The sequence below is a fragment of the Doryrhamphus excisus genome, chromosome 5 (genome assembly GCF_030265055.1).
Source record: "Doryrhamphus excisus isolate RoL2022-K1 chromosome 5, RoL_Dexc_1.0, whole genome shotgun sequence".
In the NCBI taxonomy this organism is placed as follows: domain Eukaryota; kingdom Metazoa; phylum Chordata; class Actinopteri; order Syngnathiformes; family Syngnathidae; genus Doryrhamphus; species Doryrhamphus excisus.
Genome location: NC_080470.1, coordinates 19,721,076 through 19,740,262, shown reverse-complemented (window position 1 = coordinate 19,740,262; position 19,187 = coordinate 19,721,076). Strand labels below are relative to the sequence as shown.

At 37.1% G+C, this 19,187-nt stretch overlaps 1 protein-coding gene across 2 annotated transcripts; it reads right to left on the bottom strand.

The window, feature by feature from the left end:
* Positions 1-472: 472 nt before the first annotated feature.
* On the bottom strand, positions 473-17,441 carry prrx1b (paired related homeobox 1b). Of its 2 annotated transcripts, XM_058073422.1 has the most exons (5): positions 17,161-17,441; positions 12,777-12,997; positions 8,352-8,527; positions 2,701-2,882; positions 473-1,114 (listed from the first exon to the last, which is right to left on the bottom strand). In XM_058073422.1, the coding sequence occupies exons 1-5, from the start codon at positions 17,187-17,189 to the stop codon at positions 982-984; spliced, it is 741 nt and encodes a 246-aa protein (XP_057929405.1). In that variant the 5' UTR covers positions 17,190-17,441; the 3' UTR covers positions 473-981. The 2 variants fall into 2 exon arrangements, with proteins under 2 accessions (XP_057929405.1, XP_057929406.1); XM_058073423.1 differs by lacking the exon at positions 17,161-17,441 and having other exon boundaries at positions 12,777-13,872.
* Positions 17,442-19,187: the final 1,746 nt, after the last annotated feature.

Sequence of the window (19,187 nt, the reverse complement as noted above, 5' to 3'; positions counted from 1 at the left end):
TTACGTCTCTGTCGGATTTTGTAATCAAGCAAAATATTGGAGAAGTAGCACAAGCTACCCAGCATGCCTTGCGGCGGGGATATGTGGGTATGTAGTAAGTTACTTTGTGTTTGGAGACGCTAAGATAGCATCTAAAGCTAAAAGGTATAAAAATAAAAACCCTGTTTGAGACGCTACGGCCCCCGGAGCAGGAGGCAGTGTGTTGCCGTGGTAACTACTACTACACTACGCTAATGTCAATATACACATGATAACAGCAATTTTTGAAAAACACAATTAAGAGCACAAGCATTTAAACGGCCAAACGTGGGAAAGAAGCTAGCATGTGTCAGGAATGAAAACAAAACAATAACGCAGAAAACGGCTAAAACTCTCTAGCTAGCCTCGTTATGCAGGCTAAAATATGATTTACTATTTGGCATTTTTTTAGACACATACCCCGGGCTTTAAGAGGAAAAGATCTCCTGAATCCGAATGAAATGTTGGCTTTTTTTTTTATTAATATAATATTTTTCTGTTACAAATGACATGACAGAAAACGAAAAGGTTCTACTGGGTTTGGGAATACAAGATCCGCCCCTGCATATTGGAGAGTTACATGAAAATAAAGTCGTCGGTTTACTATGGATAGGAAAGTGATAAAAACAAAAAGATATCATCAACGCCATCTTTAAAAAAAAAAACAGGAGAAAAAAAAAAAAAGGTCCAGAAGCCAAAAAATTCCACATATGTCCTCCTGTGCCACAAAAATGTTTGAAAATCAGTCCCAATAAGAATATGCCGATATTTGAAGACGTCTTCGTATGAACAACGGTCGTCTGGAATGGAGTGAGACCCCCCCCTTCCCCCGACACTCACCGCCACTTGCTTGCTTTGGCGATTATTGGCGTGGGATGAAGTTCATTCCAAAAACATAGCCAGTCCGTGGGAGTCCAGTGGCTTTGGAGGAGGGTCCCCGACCCGCCGGTTCTCCCGGACCTCTCAGTTGACCGTGGGCACCTGGTTCAAGCTGTACTCTTTGGCTTTGAGCCGCAGGTTGGCGATGCTGTTGGCCATGTTCATGCCCTGGGATGTGTTGGTGTTGGAGCAGCTTGGGGGGTAGGCCGCCATGGTGCTGACCGGAACATAAGACATCGGGTCGCTCAGATCAGTCATCTACTAGTCATGGACATGCAACGACATTAGCATGCTTGGTTGGCCTGACAATGACTGGAATGGAATGGAATGGATCAGGGTTTTATGCTGCCGATTCCGATGACCCAGGACTGAAACCGTCTGATACCGATACCAATCACATTGGCTGCCGGGGGGTAGGGTGGGGGGGGGGGGCAAAATAGGTCATTACGAATTAATTGATTAATTAATTATTTCATGGGACCCATACTTCCTGCTAGTGGCTATGCGACGTGAAAAAGGCAGCATCCAATCACCTTCTGACTTCCTTTTAAAGACAACATAAACAACTGTGAAGCTTCCAGGGGATGTGTCTGATGCGCCTTGTCACCTGATGAATTCAGTTATTTTTGGGTTATTAGCTTAGTCGTGAGACTGCCGCACATACACGGCTGAGTGTTAGCCACATGGCTGCGTTAGCTGTCATGACCATACTCAAGTGTTGTTGTTCAAATGCCGTATTAAAGCTAGGTAGGTTTCCTGCCATGTGTTAGCAGTTAGGTTCCACAGGGCAGACATCGTTTGTGTTTGGATGTTAGTTAGCTAGATAGCTAGCTAGTTAGACACTACATGCACCAAAGCGTTGCTGCATTAGTGCTAGCCACGGGTGAAATGGGAAGATATGTTTATGTTGGCGTAGTATAGATCAGGGGGTCTCAAACACTCTGTCCGCGGGCCAAATGTGGCCCGCAGGACACTAGTTTGAGGCCCCGCCTTGATATGAAAGTTTAATGTTAGTGCGGCCCGCGCAAGTTTGATATGGATGCTGTATGGTATCATGTACCCAGAAAAAAATATTACATTTGATTAATGTTCATGTTAAAGGTTAAATAACTGTTAATAGTTATCCTCCCTATCCGTGTGGAAGTGGTAGGTTTTTGGCTATTTAAGTTTAAAGGAAATAACTTGGAGGCTACCGTTTAGGTCGCTAGCTCTCTAGTTTGCGAGTTAGCATGTGTCTCAAGACCCTGCAGTTGCGCAATATGTTGTAAATAAAAAGAGTATAAATGTGACTATAGTCGTGTTTTGTCATGTCTACAGGGCTCTAATAATGCTTTGTTCATTTTAAATCTGAAAAAAATAATTTGTCTACCCACCAACTATATGTGGTTTCTTAAGTTTTTATTATTTGCTGTTTTATTATTATATTATATTATATTATATTTTTTGGAAAACCTGATGCGGCCCAGCCTCGCCCAGACCCTAGCTCCAGTGGTCCCCAGGTAAATTGAGTTTGAGACCCCTGGTTTAGACCAAAGCAAACAACATTTGTGTCAGAGTTATGCGGTTTTGTTTTCCCTTTTTAGTCGGGAGCAGATATTTTCCTGAAACTGACCTATGTTCCACTGCTGATTACTAAATAACAAAAAAGGGTGATGAAAGCGGGAGTCCAATCTATTGGTAGGTTCCATCTTTACATAACCATAGAAGCCAATTTTCTATGTGCTTTAAAAAATATCTAAAATGGCTGCCACAGAAGGGTTGAGGCAATGAATGAGTTTGTGTCATTTTTGAACGGTCTCGTACCTGTAGGGGGCGGTGCTACCCCAGGAAAGGTAGTCGTTCGGGCGTGGGGCGGGGCGCGGCACGATGGGCTGCTCCACCGCTGTCACCTCTCCAGAATAGGATTTGAGGAGGGAAGCGTTTTTGCTGGCCAGCATGGCTCGCTCGTTCCTGCGGAACTTGGCTCGCCGGTTCTGAAACCAAACCTGCAGGAACCAAATGAAAGAAATCTTTACATGTCACGGTTTCATTGGGGACCTTCTTTGTGTAGCACAGACCTACAGTATACTCTCTGTATGTATGACACATGATTGATGATGATGTCATTGTATCCGTGTTGAACACAATTCACACTATGACATCATACATAAGTATGCATGTATGCATGTATCATACATACAGTATGTATGGAATAAATATACCGCTGTGTTTCACAGTTCAGACTCATGTTAGTACATGTTAGTACAGCTTCTGTTGCACATACAGTACTACGGTGTACAGTAAACGTATAAATGTTGTCCAAATGTACAAATACACACAAACAAAGGGTTTGGTTCACAGCATAATGCCAATGAGGTACTGCAGGTTCCTGTACATGCTGTCTCCACAATAAAATACACATACTCTGTACTCATAAACTGTACAGTACATACATTATACAATATTTGTATTTAATTTATATTATAATTAGGGCTGTCAAGCCATTAAAATATTTGATCACAATTAATCACATTTTGTCCATTGTTAACTCACAATTAATCGCAGCTGGAAATAAGTTATTTATAATAAGCAGGGGAAATCTGTTTGTGGTAATCAAATTCGACAACAATAATTATATCAAATTTCATGTAATGCAATATCAATTTGGGAACTTTGGGTCATTATTTTGAAAAATTCAGTCAGCAAGCATATTTTTGTATTAGTATTTTTCTTTAATATTAGCATATTAGCTCTTAAACTGGCCCACAAACGTTCAGCAAATACAAAATGTGAGCGAGTGAGACCTCTCACACTAACATGTTTTTGTTTATTTGTGTCAGCTATTTATGAGACTGGTTTTAAATTCTAAATGTTTGAGAGTAAAAAGTAAAAATTTATGAACATTCAGAAAAGATTATTATCAAAGAATTGCCTCAAATGAAAATATCTAAAACAGGGCAATAGTCATAAAACATTTCATCCAAATTGCAAACCTAATGTGATTTCATTTCATTTTTAAAACACATTGAAATACATAGAAATTAATCATTGTATTACAGTAAATACTATTTTATTACAATACTCTAACTATTTCCGCAGTTTTTGAATGTTTACTGCGATATGCGATTTGTCCTACTTTTTCGACGGTCATTGAACGCACCGTTGCACCGTTCTCCGATGCAAAGAGGGCTGTTTGAATGTATTTGGATGTATTTTACCCCCTTTTTCTGTCACCTCATACTTTCTCCCGAATGCTGATACCACGTGGGAACGCATAAAGGTAAGATTTCATGACTTTGAGTGCTAATGTGCATTATTGTGGTAGTTCCATGTTAAATGGCTAACGCTAGCAAAACACCGGACTTCATCACGTTGATAGCCCGTCAATAGCAGCTGGAAGTCCAATTTAGCTGGCAGTTCGATGCCAAAAATCATCATAGAGATGTCAAAATGTGAAAAGCACTGGTTAGTTTGGCCACTCTTACGCTAAGGTAGCGCTGTATATGACAATAAAAACAATACCTGCACTGCTCGAATCTGTGATAAGTCAAACACATCGACAATAGATCCAAATAACTTTGGTCTTACTACAAGAGTCATCTGCCAGGGCTTTGAAGCCAACTTTACCAATCTAAATACTCTTTTCTTTCTCTATTTCCCATCAATATTTGTCCCAGCTTGTGGCTACAATTACGTGTTTCAACCAAACTACTGTGGAGGCCGAGGGTCAAAAATGGAGGAGTGCACGTTAATCGCGCGTCAAAAATTGTTAAAGGGAATTTCCGTTCCTAACTTTGACAGCCCTAAATTACAATATATTACATATATTATACAAAGTGTACAAATAAATTCTATAACATACTGTATAAATGAAATGAATAATTTTCATTTTAATATACTGTATGTATTTTGGCCTGCGTGTCAATACTTTAAGGCAGGGGTCTCAAACTCAATTTACTTGGGGGTCACTTGAGCTCGGGTCTGGGTGAGACTGGGCCGCATCAGGTTTTCCAAAAAAAACCAAAACATATTTATTAAAAACAATTAAAAAAAAAAAACTTCCCTTTGGTTCCAATTTTCTACAAGAAAAGCTCTGATAAAACATTCCACTGTTCTCAAATATCTTAATTTTTATTTTTCTACACAAAATAAGATGAAAAATAAATAAACAAATCAAGAATAAAGAAAATCAATCAGTAATAAATAAATATAATAATAATAATAAAACGGCAAATAATAAAAACTTAAGAAACCACATATAGTTGGTGGGTAGACAAATGATTTTTTTCAGATAAAATGAACAAAGCATTATTAGAGCCCTGTAGACATGACAAAACACGACTAGTCACATTTATACTCTTTTTATTTACAACATATTGCGCAACTGCGGGGTCTTGAGACACATGCTAACTCGCAAACTAGAGATCTAGCGACCTAAACGGTAGCCTTCAAGTTATTTCCTTTAAACTTAAATAGCCAAAAACTTACCACTTCCACACAGATAGGGAGGATAACTATAACAGTTATTTAACCTTTAACATGAACATTAATCAAACGAAATAATTTTTTCTGGGTACATGATACCATACAGCATCCATATCAAACTTGCGCGGGCCGCACTAACATTAAACTTTCATATCAAGGCGGGGGCCTCAAACTAGTGTCCTGCGGGCCACATTTGGCCCGCGGGTCGCGTGTTTGAGACCCCTGCTTTAAGGACACCTTGGACAATATAGTACATAGTTAAGGGTGTGTGTGTGTGTCCCTGCACAACTATGGCTGTGAGTCATATTAGCATCCACACACACACACGCTATGTGACCTGTAATTGCTCAGGACGGGTGAATAAGGCCGGGCTTTGATGGGCTTCTTTCTTTCCCAACACGATGATGATTGCATGGTGGATATTATTAGATGCTGCAACGCTGACGCGTTGCCTCAGGAATGAGCACCCAAAGACTTTGTTGCATCGCTTTCTGTTCCACATTAATGACAGATGTGCTGCTTCTTCCTTTTCGCTCTACAAACACAACTAACCTTTTTAGTAGGAAAAGGTCCTTTTATTGGGTCTTTATGTGAATTATATTCCCCCTCTTAAAGCCACGCGTTGCTGGGAAAATGATGCTATTTTAGTGTGCATGGATGACGTTGCTTGGATGTTAGCGTAGATGTGAAAACGGTGCACGTACTAAAAAAAAAACAGGATTGTTTGGGTTTATGAAAAGATGCCGGATGCTGACCGCTTGCTCGTGTTCAACGTTTGTCCATTCAAGTGTTTGTGGTTTTGAGTGTTGTTGTGTTTTGTTCGGCTTCTAGCTGCCGTTCTTTGAGTTCCATGGATGTGTGTTTATTGATATTGGCTGGAACCTACAATCATTTGGCCTTTTCCTTCATTTTTCATTGGATTTTTAGTCATTCTGATGGAGGATCAAAATGTCACATATTTTGAATCTATTTCTGTAATATTTCATGGAAAGATTAATCATAATTAATCAGGGCATCACAGGTGGCGTCATGTCGCAAGCATCTGCCTAGCGTTGTGGCAGGAAGGCTATCCGGCGTGCCGGCAGCCATGCATGCCATAAAGTGGAGGCGGTGACCCCTGACAGGGAAAAGCCAAAAGCGGGGAAAAACCCGAATCAAGTCCCAAACCAAATCTGCTGATGTAGTGCGCCGCCGTCAGCTGTGCTGCCAGTGTAGTCGAGAGAGTCGAGTATGTGGCGGCGGCGGCGGAACGCTGATTACATCCAAGTGTCATGTGACTGGTCGGTAAGTCTACCATGTGGTCGGCTACGTGATATCACACCTTCTCATTCCGCAACAGCAGCGTCAGCAGCGTCAGGAGAAGTTAAGGAATGTATTCCATGACGAATAACTAGCTAGCGATTCATCTACAGCAGGGGTCTCAAACACGCGGCCCGCAGGCCAAATGTGGCCCGCAGAACACTAGTTTGAGCCCCCCGCCTTGATATGAAAGTTTAATGTTAGTGCGGCCCATGCAAGTTTGATATGGATGCTGTATGGTATCATGTACCCAGAAAAAATTATTACGTTTGATTAATGTTCATGTTAAAGGTTAAATAACTGTTAATAGTTATCCTCCCTATCCGTGTGGAAGTGGTAAGTTTTTGGCTATTTAAGTTTAAAGGAAATAACTTGAAGGTTACAGTTTAGGTCGCTAGCGCTCTAGTTTGCGATTTAGCATGTGTCTCAAGACCCTGCAGTTGCGCAATATGTTGTAAATAAAAAGAGTATAAATGTGACTATAGTCGTGTTTTGTCATGTCTACAGGGCTCTAATAATGCTTTATTCATTTTAATCTGAAAAAAATAATTTGTCTACCCACCAACTATATGTGGTTTCTTAAGTTTTTATTATTTGCCGTTTTATTATTATTATTATTATTATTATTATTATTATTATTATTATATTTATTTATTACTGATTGATTTTCTTTATTCTTGATTTGTTTATTTTTCATCTTATGTTGTTTAAAAAAATAAAAAGTAAGATATTTGAGAACAGTGGAATGTTTTATCAGAGCTTTTCTGATAGAAAATTGGAACCAAAGCAAAGTTTTTAAAAAAAATTTGTTTTTAATAAATGCGTTTTTTGTTTTTTTTTGGAAAACCTGACTCACCCAGACCCGAGCTCCAGTGGCCCCCAAGTAAATTGAGTTTGAGACATAAACATGACAAACTGTTTTTATTCCCATCACTCTTACTCTTCTTATTCACGTTTACATTTTTATTGACTTTTATAGCACTTTATTTTTCCATTTTGCTTTTGTATATGCTGTCGGTTTACTTTAATTTTTATTTTAATACCACTTTTAAATTTAAATGTTTGCTCATTCACATATGTATTTTATTTTAGTTTATTTTCTATCTATTATTACTATTATATCACGCAAAACTGTATTAATTTTATTTTTCTACATGCCATCAGTTTTTGACTTTAATTCGTCTTTAATTTATGATGACTTTTTCATGTTATTTATGATAATTTTTGACTTCACCATTTTTGGTTTATTTTCTGTCACTTTCTATTTTTCCTGTAGTCCGTCAAGGTTTTTTTTTTTTTTTGCTCTTTATGATTTATTATGAATCGTTTTTCTGACCTGGTTGGGGTCATGTGTAAGCAGGCCTATCCCAGCTGATTTGGTTTGGACGGGGGGGGGGGTCAGCCAATGACAGGACACACGCTACTCGAACACAAACAACATTCACTCTCACATTCTCACCTATGCGCAACTGACAGGATACAATGGCGGTCAGGTGTGTTTTTTTTTGGGGGGGGGGTGTCATGTTTGCTGTATTAGTAGTATACAGTAGTATTAGTGGTATTCCCTCTTTGTTCACACATTGTAATTATTCAGGGTAACACTCACTTTTCCCCCGAACCCTCGTTTTGCCTCTGAGCTCCGAAGAGACTAAACAGGTGGGTTGGGGGTCGGGGGGGGTTGTGTAGCTTACCTGCACTCTGGCCTCGGTGAGGTTGACGCGGCGGGCCAGGTCCTCGCGTACAAAAGCGTCGGGGTAGTGCGTTCTCTCAAACACTCTCTCCAGGGCCTGCAGCTGACTGCTGTTGAAGGTGGTCCTGTTCCTGCGCTGCTTCCTCTTCTTCTTCTCCTCCGTGTTCATCTGCTCGTCTGGCGGGGAACAACATCAACATGGCCGACAGCTCATCACCACGTCTTCTTTGTACACGTGGATGTACACAGTACACATAACACACGTTACATGGAGGTGCCTTTCTAGTACGCTGCCAACCATAGACTCACCGCTCGCTCATCCATTTGGTCCGTCGTCACGCCATCGTGCCGACAACACGCCTCATTCACATCCTTCCACTGACTACATAAGCGGCCGTGTATTGTAGTACTGCCAAATAAACTCCCAGTACAACTTGTGTATTTGTCTGAACTAGCAGGCACTCGGGAAACGCTGAAAGCTGCCATTTATACTACTATCATGACACTCTACTACTATTATTATGACTATGACTGTACAGTACTTTTAAAGAAAAGGGTATATACACTACAGTACTACTACCGTGCAGTGTGTTTAAAGAAAAAATATATTGTACTACACATTACTTCAAGGAAAAATACTGTACTGCTACTCCATAGTGCATTTAAAGAAATGATTAGACCGTACCTCTACTACTACAGTACAGCAGTTTTATAAAAAAACATGATATTATACTATACTGCTATTACTGTACAATGCTTTTAAAGGAAAACACTTGTGCTGTACTACTACTGCTACATTTAAAAAAGCAAACAATTATACTATACTACTACAATGTAGTACTTTTAAAGAGAAAACATACTATTGTGCAGTACTTTTAATTACAAAACATTATACTTGTACTATTACCACTAAGATTACTCTATAGTAAAAAATGATTCTACTGTAGTGTACATTACTTTTAGGGAAAATAATATACCATTGATACTGTACAGTACTTTTAAAGAGGTATTATACAGTACTACTACAAGAATTGTACACTACTTTTAAAGACAAAATATTTTTAAACTGCATTACTACTACTGTACAGTACTTTTAATTACAAAACATTATACTTGTACTATTACCACTAGATTACTGTATAGTAAAAACAATTCTACTATAGTGTACATTACTTTTAGGGAAAATAATATACCTTTGCTACTGTACAATACTTTTAAAAAGTATTATACAGTATTACTACAAGATTTGTACACTACTTTTAAAGACCAAATATTTTTAAGCTGCATTACTACTAATGTACAGTACTTTTAATTACAAAACATTATACTTGTACTATTACCACTAAGATTACTGCATAGTAAAAATGATTCTACTGTAGTGTACATTACTTTTAGGGAAAATAATATACCATTGGTCCTGTACAGTACTGTTAAAGAGGTATTATACAGTACTACTACAAGAATTGTACACTACTTTTAAAGACAAAATATTTTTAAACTGCATTACTACTAATGTACAGTACTTTTAATTACAAAACATTATACTTGCACTATTACCACTAAGATTACTGTATAGTAAAAACGATTCTATTGTAGTGTACATTACTTTTAGGGAAAATAATATACCTTTGCTATTATGCAGTACTTTTAAAGAGGTATTATACAGTACTCCTAGAATTGTACACTACTTTTAAAGACAAAATATTTTTAAACTACACTACTACTACTGCACAGTGCTTTTAACCAATAAAAATGGATATTATACTACCTACTATGACTACTGTAGAGTATTTTAAAATGAATAATGGTTATTCTACTGTACTACTAGTATAACAGTACAGTACTTCTAAAGAAAAAGGGTGTGTTGAATGATTTCATACGATGGTGATGATGAATATTATGAGTGCTAACATTTGGTGCTTACACTGAGCAGAGTTGTTTTCCAGTTTCCTGGTATTTTTCCAAGACGCTGAGGGCGAATAAGAAAGAAGCGTGTTGTCCAAACATCACGGAAGACCATTTTCGCTTGATGAGCGGCGGCCCGGCGAGCTAACTGATGCCAGGTTACGTCTTCATTTCAGGTTTAATTTTTGCGGAGGGAAAGACGCTCTGTGCTCATGCGACGGCCCCCGTGAGTGATTGACGTGTCTGCGGCTCACATTAGCTTCAATTACAAGCGGATAGGTTGAAAAAGTAGCGGACCTTTCACCCTTCATTAAAAACAAAAGCGTAAAATGAGATCAATTACACAAATGATTTTCCCGGCGCTGCCATTCAACACCAAATGTTCCATTTCACGCCGATGGAAGCACATTGTTTTCCTTTTCAGACTTTTTCTCAGCTTAATCCCGCCATTTGCAGCCTTTTGTGATGATAAGATGAGGAAGAGCGATTGCTGGAGGTGTGGAAGGCTGAGTTAAGAATGCCAGGGAGCTAGCATGGCCACGATAAGATGTTGCTAATGTCTGCTGGGTGAATGAATAAACACTTTTATGATAATGATACTATTTCTATTATTATATCAGGTAGGCATATTTTCAACAGAGGGCAGCGTACTGAAATAAACGATTGAATAGATTGAATACACACGGCCCGTGGGCCACATGTGGCCCGCAGGACACGAGTTTGAGGCCCTGCCTTGATATGAAAGTTTAATGTTAGTGCGGCCCGCGCACGTTTGATATGGATGCTGTATGGTATCATGTACCCAGAAAAAATTATTACGTTTGATTAATGTTCATGTTAAAGGTTAAATAACTGTTAATAGTTATCCTCCCTATCCGTGTGGAAGTGGTAAGTTTTTGGCTATTTAAGTTTAAAAGGAAATAACTTGAAGGCCACCGTTTAGGTCGCTAGCTCTCTAGTTTGCGAGTTAGCATGTGTCACAAGACCCTGCAGTTGCGCAATATGTTGTAAATAAAAAAAAAGGACAAATGTGACTATAGTCGTGTTTTGTCATGTCTACAGGGTTCTAATAATGCTTTGTTCATTTTAATCTGAAAAAAATCATTTGTCTACCCACCAACTATATGTGGCTTCTTAAGTTTTTATTATATGTCGTTTTATTATTATTATTATATTTATTTATTACTGATTGATTGATTTTCTTTATTCTTGATTTGTTAATTTATTTTCCATCTTATTTTGTGAATAAAAAGTAAGATATTTGAGAACAGTGGAATGTTTTATCAGAGCTTTTCTTGTAGAAAATTGGAACCAAAGCGACGTTTTTTACATTTTTTTGTTTTTAATAAATGTTTTTTTTTTTTGGAAAACCTGATGCGGCCCAGTCTCAACCAGACCCGAGCACCAGTGGCCCCCAAGTAAATTGAGTTTGAGACCCCTGGTATACAGTATGTTATGATGCATCTAAACTCTTATTCCCTCATTTTTTTGACGGTCCGTGTTTTCCGTGACTGCATTCCCACAATGTATTTCGTTTTTATAAGAAGCGCCTCGCTCACATTTCTGCTCATTCCGTCTCTCTTCTTTAACCAACACTCAAAAATGACTACCTTTCCTAAAATTCCACATTTTCCAGACCTAAAATTTCCAAAAAATTCAGAAAATCCCACATTCAAAGACTTCCGTGATAGTGTTTTTCACATTCCCAAAATTGTAAAAAAGTATTTCAGCTTTTTACTGCATTTCTACATAAGTGACCCCCCTGTGGTTGTTATTTAAAGGTCTACTTTTACTTCTTTTTTTGTAGTTTTCTTGTTTACAATATGCTATAAAGCATTAAAAGCAACCCCCCCAATAAGACAGAATAATGAACTGAAGATAGCGCCAAGTGCTGGGAAGGATTTAACTTTGCCGATTTTTTCCCACACCAATGGTAAAACGGTAAAAAAGGTGAGTGCACGTGTGCCGGAGCGGCAAAGTGTGTGTGTGTGTGGGGGGGAGGGATGTGTTGTTGTTTGATTGTTTCATGGCCGCCTCAAGACAAGCGCGTTAATTATGACAAACGATTAGGGTCAGATGCTGTGAGAGTGTTTGACAGGCGGAAAATAAGCTGAAATTAACGACATGACCCGACCACTTCCACTCGGTCACCGCGCTCATTTTTAGCCTTTTAAAAATAACAACAACACCCATTAAAGCTCCCTCCCCCCCACACAAAAAAATATCCTTTTTATTTTCGCTCCTCGCTGCGCCAGAAAGACTTGTTTGTTTAACTTTTTTACTCCAGCGTCCCCGAGCACCTTTGACCGTTTCGTTTTATACAGCGTATAGAATTACCGGAGTACCGGAGGTGTGGACGCATGGACCATATACACAAATAAATAAAACATTATTTTAATTAAATGTAAAAATGCCATCATATATAACAATATAAAATATGAGCTATAATTTTAAGGACACCCCCCATCTTCCATTGCCATTTCCTAAGAAGGCATAAAGGTGAAAAGGTGGTTCCACTTACTGTCCTGCTGGTTTGTGTCGCTTCCACTGGTCAGTCCCGGAGACTCCAGCAAACTTCTCCCGGCCTCCCCCACGCTCTCGTCAGCCTGACTGCCGACCATCTCCCCGGCTTCTTCCAGATCCAGAAGGTGGCTCACAGAGAAGTTCTTCTTGGCTTGCAAGTTGTCCAGGTTAGCCGTGACGGGACTCTCCAAGCGGTTCCTGTCCATTCCATGCGTGTAGCTAGAAGTCATGACGGGAACCCAAAAAGAAAATTGGAAAACAAAGTAGATCCTCACTTGCAAGGCGTCTCTTTCCGTTGGGGAGAAGCTTTGATCGGAGAAGACAAAGAATCGGAGCCTCGTAGGGCTCCCGAGTTGAAAACTTGAAGGTTTCTCCTGCTATTTTTCCCGCAATCAAACCTCTAAGTCAATCCATACACCCCAAAAAGAACAAGTTCTTGCTGGAAAACTTGAGGAATGTTTGCTAAAACCTCCTCTTGGACCTGTCTCCACACACTGCTGGAGTCACATGTGAGCAGGAAGAGACGCTGCCCCTTCTGATGACGACCAGATGTGGCCGCACCGCCTGCTCCGCTGCAGGAATAACGTAGTACAAATGCAGTAACAATGCAGTAACCACGCAGGAATAATTCAGCGATGATGCCGGAATAGTGCGGTGCTATAATGCAGTAACGACGATGCGGTAATAATGCAAGGAGAAGGCGGCGGTTGGCGTGTGTCCTTCAGGCTATGGAGCCGCACTCGCTCTCTTTCAGGCAAATGAGAAGTTTCGGTTACGTAGTACTGGAGGACTTTTAACACAAGCTTCAACAAGTCTCCTCCCTCTTTTGGAGGAACATCAGCAGAAGGAGCGGCAACATCTCCGCTTTGGCCTCCTCGCTCCCCCGGCCTTTGACAAAGCTGCATCTTATTTACAACCTTACGTGCACTTTAGCATCATGGCCTTCACTTCATCAGCATTCATGGCACAAATATGGCATGCTTTCTTTTAAATCAACATTTCATCAATAAAACACATACATAATAATAAAAAATGATTATTTTTAGCCATTTGATTAACTATATATGTATAAGAACATACTAACTCCTTATTTGTAAAATGACAAATACTTCAACTTGCTGATATAGTTCATCTTCAAACAGCTAAAATAATGCATAAGGCTAAAAATAAGCAATTAGCTCAAAATGTCATCCAATACTTCTCTACAAAAATGTAAAATTTTAAATTTATGAATGGTTGTTTGTCTATGTGTGCCCTGTGATTGGCTGGCGACCAGTCCAGGGTGCACCCCGCCTCTCGCCCAAAGACAGCTGAGATAAGCTCCAACACCCCCCGCGACCCTCGTGAGGAAAAGCAGTAGAAAATGAAAGAATGAATGAATGAAATTTTTAATTTCAAATTTAAACATGTATTTCATGTCATTGGATGGTCATATCACCTCGTACTTCCGCATGTGACAAAAAAATAAATAAAAAAAACTTAAACTATATTAGGAAAGCAGGAAGTGAACAAATGTAACAGTTACTGATTGTAAAAGTACCAGATGGAGGGGTAGGATTTAATAAGCTTTGCTTCTTCCTACTCCTTTTGGACATGTGGAACTGGGAACTGATTATGGGATGCACTCAATTGGAATCTGATGCATGTTCAAATGAAATTAAACCATTACCATTTTATTTTATTGTATAAGCATTATTATTACCGATGCATCGTTACCTGTGTGTCCAGTCGGGACACAGAATATAAACATATAATATACAGGCTGTGAATACACAAATATTTAATTTCATGACTCATTAATTCACGCATAACAAAAAAATTCCCAAATTTATAATCAAATCAAATAAATCAGGACAAATGCTGAATAGAAAAATACATGGAATAAAATCAATACACTATTACATGAATAAACTAATAAAAATAATATTTGTATTTATGTACTGCATTTATATAATAAAAACGTAAACAATATGCTAATTGTAATGCATTTTAGTCTATGTGGGCAGAGGTTCGTGCCACGGTGTGCATGGAGGAGTTGGTAAACAACGCTGTACGGATGCTGCTATAAGTCGTGACATGACGGCATAATAACACAAAGTTCAAAAATGGATTTCTGCGGAAAACTATTTCACAAGATGATGCAAATGTGGATTGAAAGAAAACTACCAGCACAATAATAATATACATTCTAGTCAAGTAAACAATAAAAAACACACATGTGTCTCCTCCAGTACTACAGTATTGACTCTATGTTAAATATATCCTATTATATTTCATGTATATATGACTTTATTATAACCAACTATAGAACAGAGTGTGTTCAAACCTTTTCCAAACATAACAAAATGGGGACCCAATTTGCTAGATTTCAATATATGCTAAACAATGTGATCACGTGTTAGTGCTGACAAAGTAAATTAGTGTCAAATGTAATATTATAGCTTATTAACTCATTCAATCACAGCCATTTAGCCACTAGCGGCCATCTTTGATGATCCGGACTGATATTTCAAGGCACACAGAATACTGTGTTCTCAGGCGATATACACATGGTACGTATATACCAAAATAAAAGTTAGGCACTCATATTTTGACAGAAGAACAAAGCTTGTTTCTACCCTATTCCATTCTTTAGTCATAAGCAGTAGAACAGGGGTCTCAAACACGTGGGCCGCGGGCCAAATGTGGCCCGCAGGACACTAGTTTGACGCCCCCGCCTTGATATGAAAGTTTGTTAGTGCGGCCCGCGCAAGTTTGATATGGATGCTGTATGGTATCATGTACCCAGAAAAAATGATTACGTTTGATTAATGTTCATGTTAAAGGTTAAATAACTGTTAATAGTTATCCTCCCTATCCCTGTGGAAGTGGTAAGTTTTTGGCTATTTAAGTTGAAAGGAAATAACTTGAAGGCTACCGTTTAGGTGGCTAGCTCTCTAGTTTGCAAGTTAGCATGTGTCACAAGACCCTGCAGTTGCGCAATATGTTGTAAATAAAAAGAGTATAAATGTGACTATAGTCGTGTTTTGTCATGTCTACAGGGCTCTAATAATGCTTTGTTCATTTTAATCTGAAAAAAATAATTTGTCTACCCACCAACTATATGTGGTTTCTTAAGTTGTTATTATTTGCCGTTTTATTATTATTATTATTATTATTATATTTATTTATTACTGATTGATTGATTTTCTTTATTCTTGATTTGTTTATTTATTTTTCATCTTATTTTGTGTAGAAAAATAAAAAGTAAGATATTTGAGAACAGTGGAATGTTTTATCAGAGCTTTTATTGTAGAAAATTGTAGAACCACAGCGAAGTTTTTTAATTTTGTTTTTAATAAATGCGTTTTTTTTGTTTTTTGGAAAACCTGATGCGGCCCAGTCTCACCCAGACCCGAGCTCCAGTGGCCCCCAAGTAAATTGAGTTTGAGACCCCTGCAGTAGAACATCGGTATGTTTCAGCAAAATATGACTTCTCAACAAAAAAAGAGAGGCTAAATTTAGCCATATTTAATTAGCCAAGAGATCTAAACAACAATGCCGTAATCTAAACAGCACAAAAATGGTTGTTTTACATCAAAATAATTGATTTACAAATATAACACCATGAACTGGGTTTGCGTGGTCACGCTACACGCCTCCATGCTTTGACTTCCTGCTTACCGTGGAGCGTGGCTACTACATGGGAAATACGCACGTCGAGCGCTATTAAAATGTGTTTCTGCCACCTTGTGACATATAAATACGTCTTTGGGATTGGGGGTTTGGGTTGAAAAAAAAAAAAACTCTTTAGTAGCGAATGAGTATTCATTTTATGTTTACAACATGCTGAGGGCCAATTAAAAGCAAGTGGCGGGCTGAAAATGGCCCCCAGGCTGCACTTTGGACACCCCTGGTTTAAGTGATGCAATTATACCCCCTCTCCAAAAACACACACACACACACAAATGAAAGCAACATGTATTGTGAGGGTCGAAAATGCGGCCCGGGGTTACTTTTTATTGGCCCACGACTAAAATACCGGTACTAAAAAATACATTAAAAAACATGGAACTCTCTAATGACTTAACTTATTATATCTTATTATTCTTCTTACTCCTACTTTAGATTAGTCATATAATAACATAATACACATAATATAATAATAATATGTATTTTATAGCACCAAAATGCTTGTATTTTTCTACGTTTTTGACCCAGCTAATTCAGAAGGTTAGCTTACCTTCATTCCTAGCATCCATTTTTTATCTTTGATTAGGAAGGTAAAATGGAAGAAATAATGTGTAAGAATAATAAATATTGATGAAACAAAGCAACTTTTACATGATTATGTTTATGTGTATGATTTCTGAAGAAGGATGTTCCTGGATTGAAAGTCTTACCTCCTCCTTGTAGGTAGCAAGGCAGCCATCTTGTCCCATTGACGCCCATGTTAAAGTCAAACTTAATCACATCGGCTCTCCTGCGACCAATTTGTGATCCATTCGGGAAAATTAGACATGGATGTGTTTTGGCCAAAGCCTCAGGACTCTCCCGGTTGTCGTTTGGAGTTTTTATCTCCTTCCGTTTGGCCTTGGCGCGCATTTGTTGGACAGGAACCTTGTCACTGAATTACTCTGCTGGGTCATTGTCAAAATGGCGGACAATTGCAGGTGAGCTCATTAGAGTCAGCTTCCTTGAAGTCACATGACCGCCCCTCCCCTCTGGTACTTTTGACCTCTTGGTTGTTTTCTAGTATCAGTATTTTTACAAAGCATGTTTACATCTTATCCAAATATATTAGGGACACATGAAGGTAGCACACAACAATTATTCATGCTAGCTGTTAGCATGGAAGCTATTTTTGTTTACATCGGCCATGTTAATAAAATAATAGTCGCTATGATTCAAATCAATAATCAATTTTCCCCCCCAAAAAACTAACAAAAAAGAAATAAATAATAGACAGTAACCAAAATAGTTAACACCTAGCGCTTTTTGTACATTGTGCAGAGCCATAGTTGCTAATAAGCCAGATGTTAGCACATTAGCATTGTTAGCATTCTGGTTTTGTTGGGATACTGCCAAAGTTAAAATAGCTACCAGTTATAAATAGCACTTTACGTACATACATAGCACCTAATCTGCTGGTTCTGTTAGCATACCAGCATTTAAACTACTAACATAGTTTTTAGCACAATAGTTATTAGCATGCTGGCTTTTAGCATTGTTAGTATTTTCTTTTTTGTTGGGATAACGGCAAAGTTAAAGAAGAGAAAACATGACAATTATTTAGAAAATATTAATATTAAAAAGGCATTGAATAAATAAAGCAGAATAATAAAAGTATAGAAATTAGATTTCTACAGTACATAATTATTACATTTTAAAAGTAATTTTAATAATTTTATTAATTTAATAATTTTAATTACTATTATTTTTAAAATATTAAATAATTTTTAAAATATTAAATATTAATATTGAAATAATTATTTCTTGAATCTGTTATTTATTATGTATTAATTCTTTTTGGGATAATGAATTTTTTTTGTCCCTAAAGTATGGAGACATTGGGCAAAAAATTACAAATAAATGTAAATATTTAAAAACATTAATTTGATATACTTAATATAAAAATCTCATAATATTAAAAAGTAATTGAATAAAGCAGAATAATAAAAGTATAGAAATTAGATTTCTGCAGTACATCATTTATTACATTTTAAAAGTAATTTTAATAATTTTATTAATTTAATTCATTTTAATTGCTATTATTTTTTAAATCATTATATTTTGAATCTATTATTTATTATGTATTAATTCTTTTTGGGATAATGACATTTTTTGTCCCTAAAGTCTGGAGACATTGGGCAAAAAAATGACAAAAATTCTAAATAAATGTAAATATTTGAAATATTTGAAGTATATAAATTAGATTTCTACAGTAAATAATTAATTACATTTTGAAGTAATTTTAATAATTTATTAATTTAATACATTTTAATTACTATTATTTTTGAAATCATTATATCTTGAATCTAATATTTATTATGCATTAATTCTTTTTGGGATAATGACATTTTTTTCTCTCTAAAGTCTGGAGGCATTGGGCAAAAAATGACAAAAATTCTAAATAAATGTAAATATTTGAAGTATATAAATTTGATTTCTACAGTAAATAATTTATTACATTTTGAAAGTAATTTAAATTATTTTATTAATTTAATACATTTTAATTGCTGTTATTTTTGAAATAATTATTTCTTGAATCTATTATTTATTATGCATTAATTCTTTTTGGGATAATGACATTTTTTGTCCCTAAAGTCTGGAGACAAAAAATGACAACAATTCTAAATAAATGTAAATATTTGAAAACATTAATTTAATATACTTAATATAAAAATCTCAGTCCATAAATATTTATTTT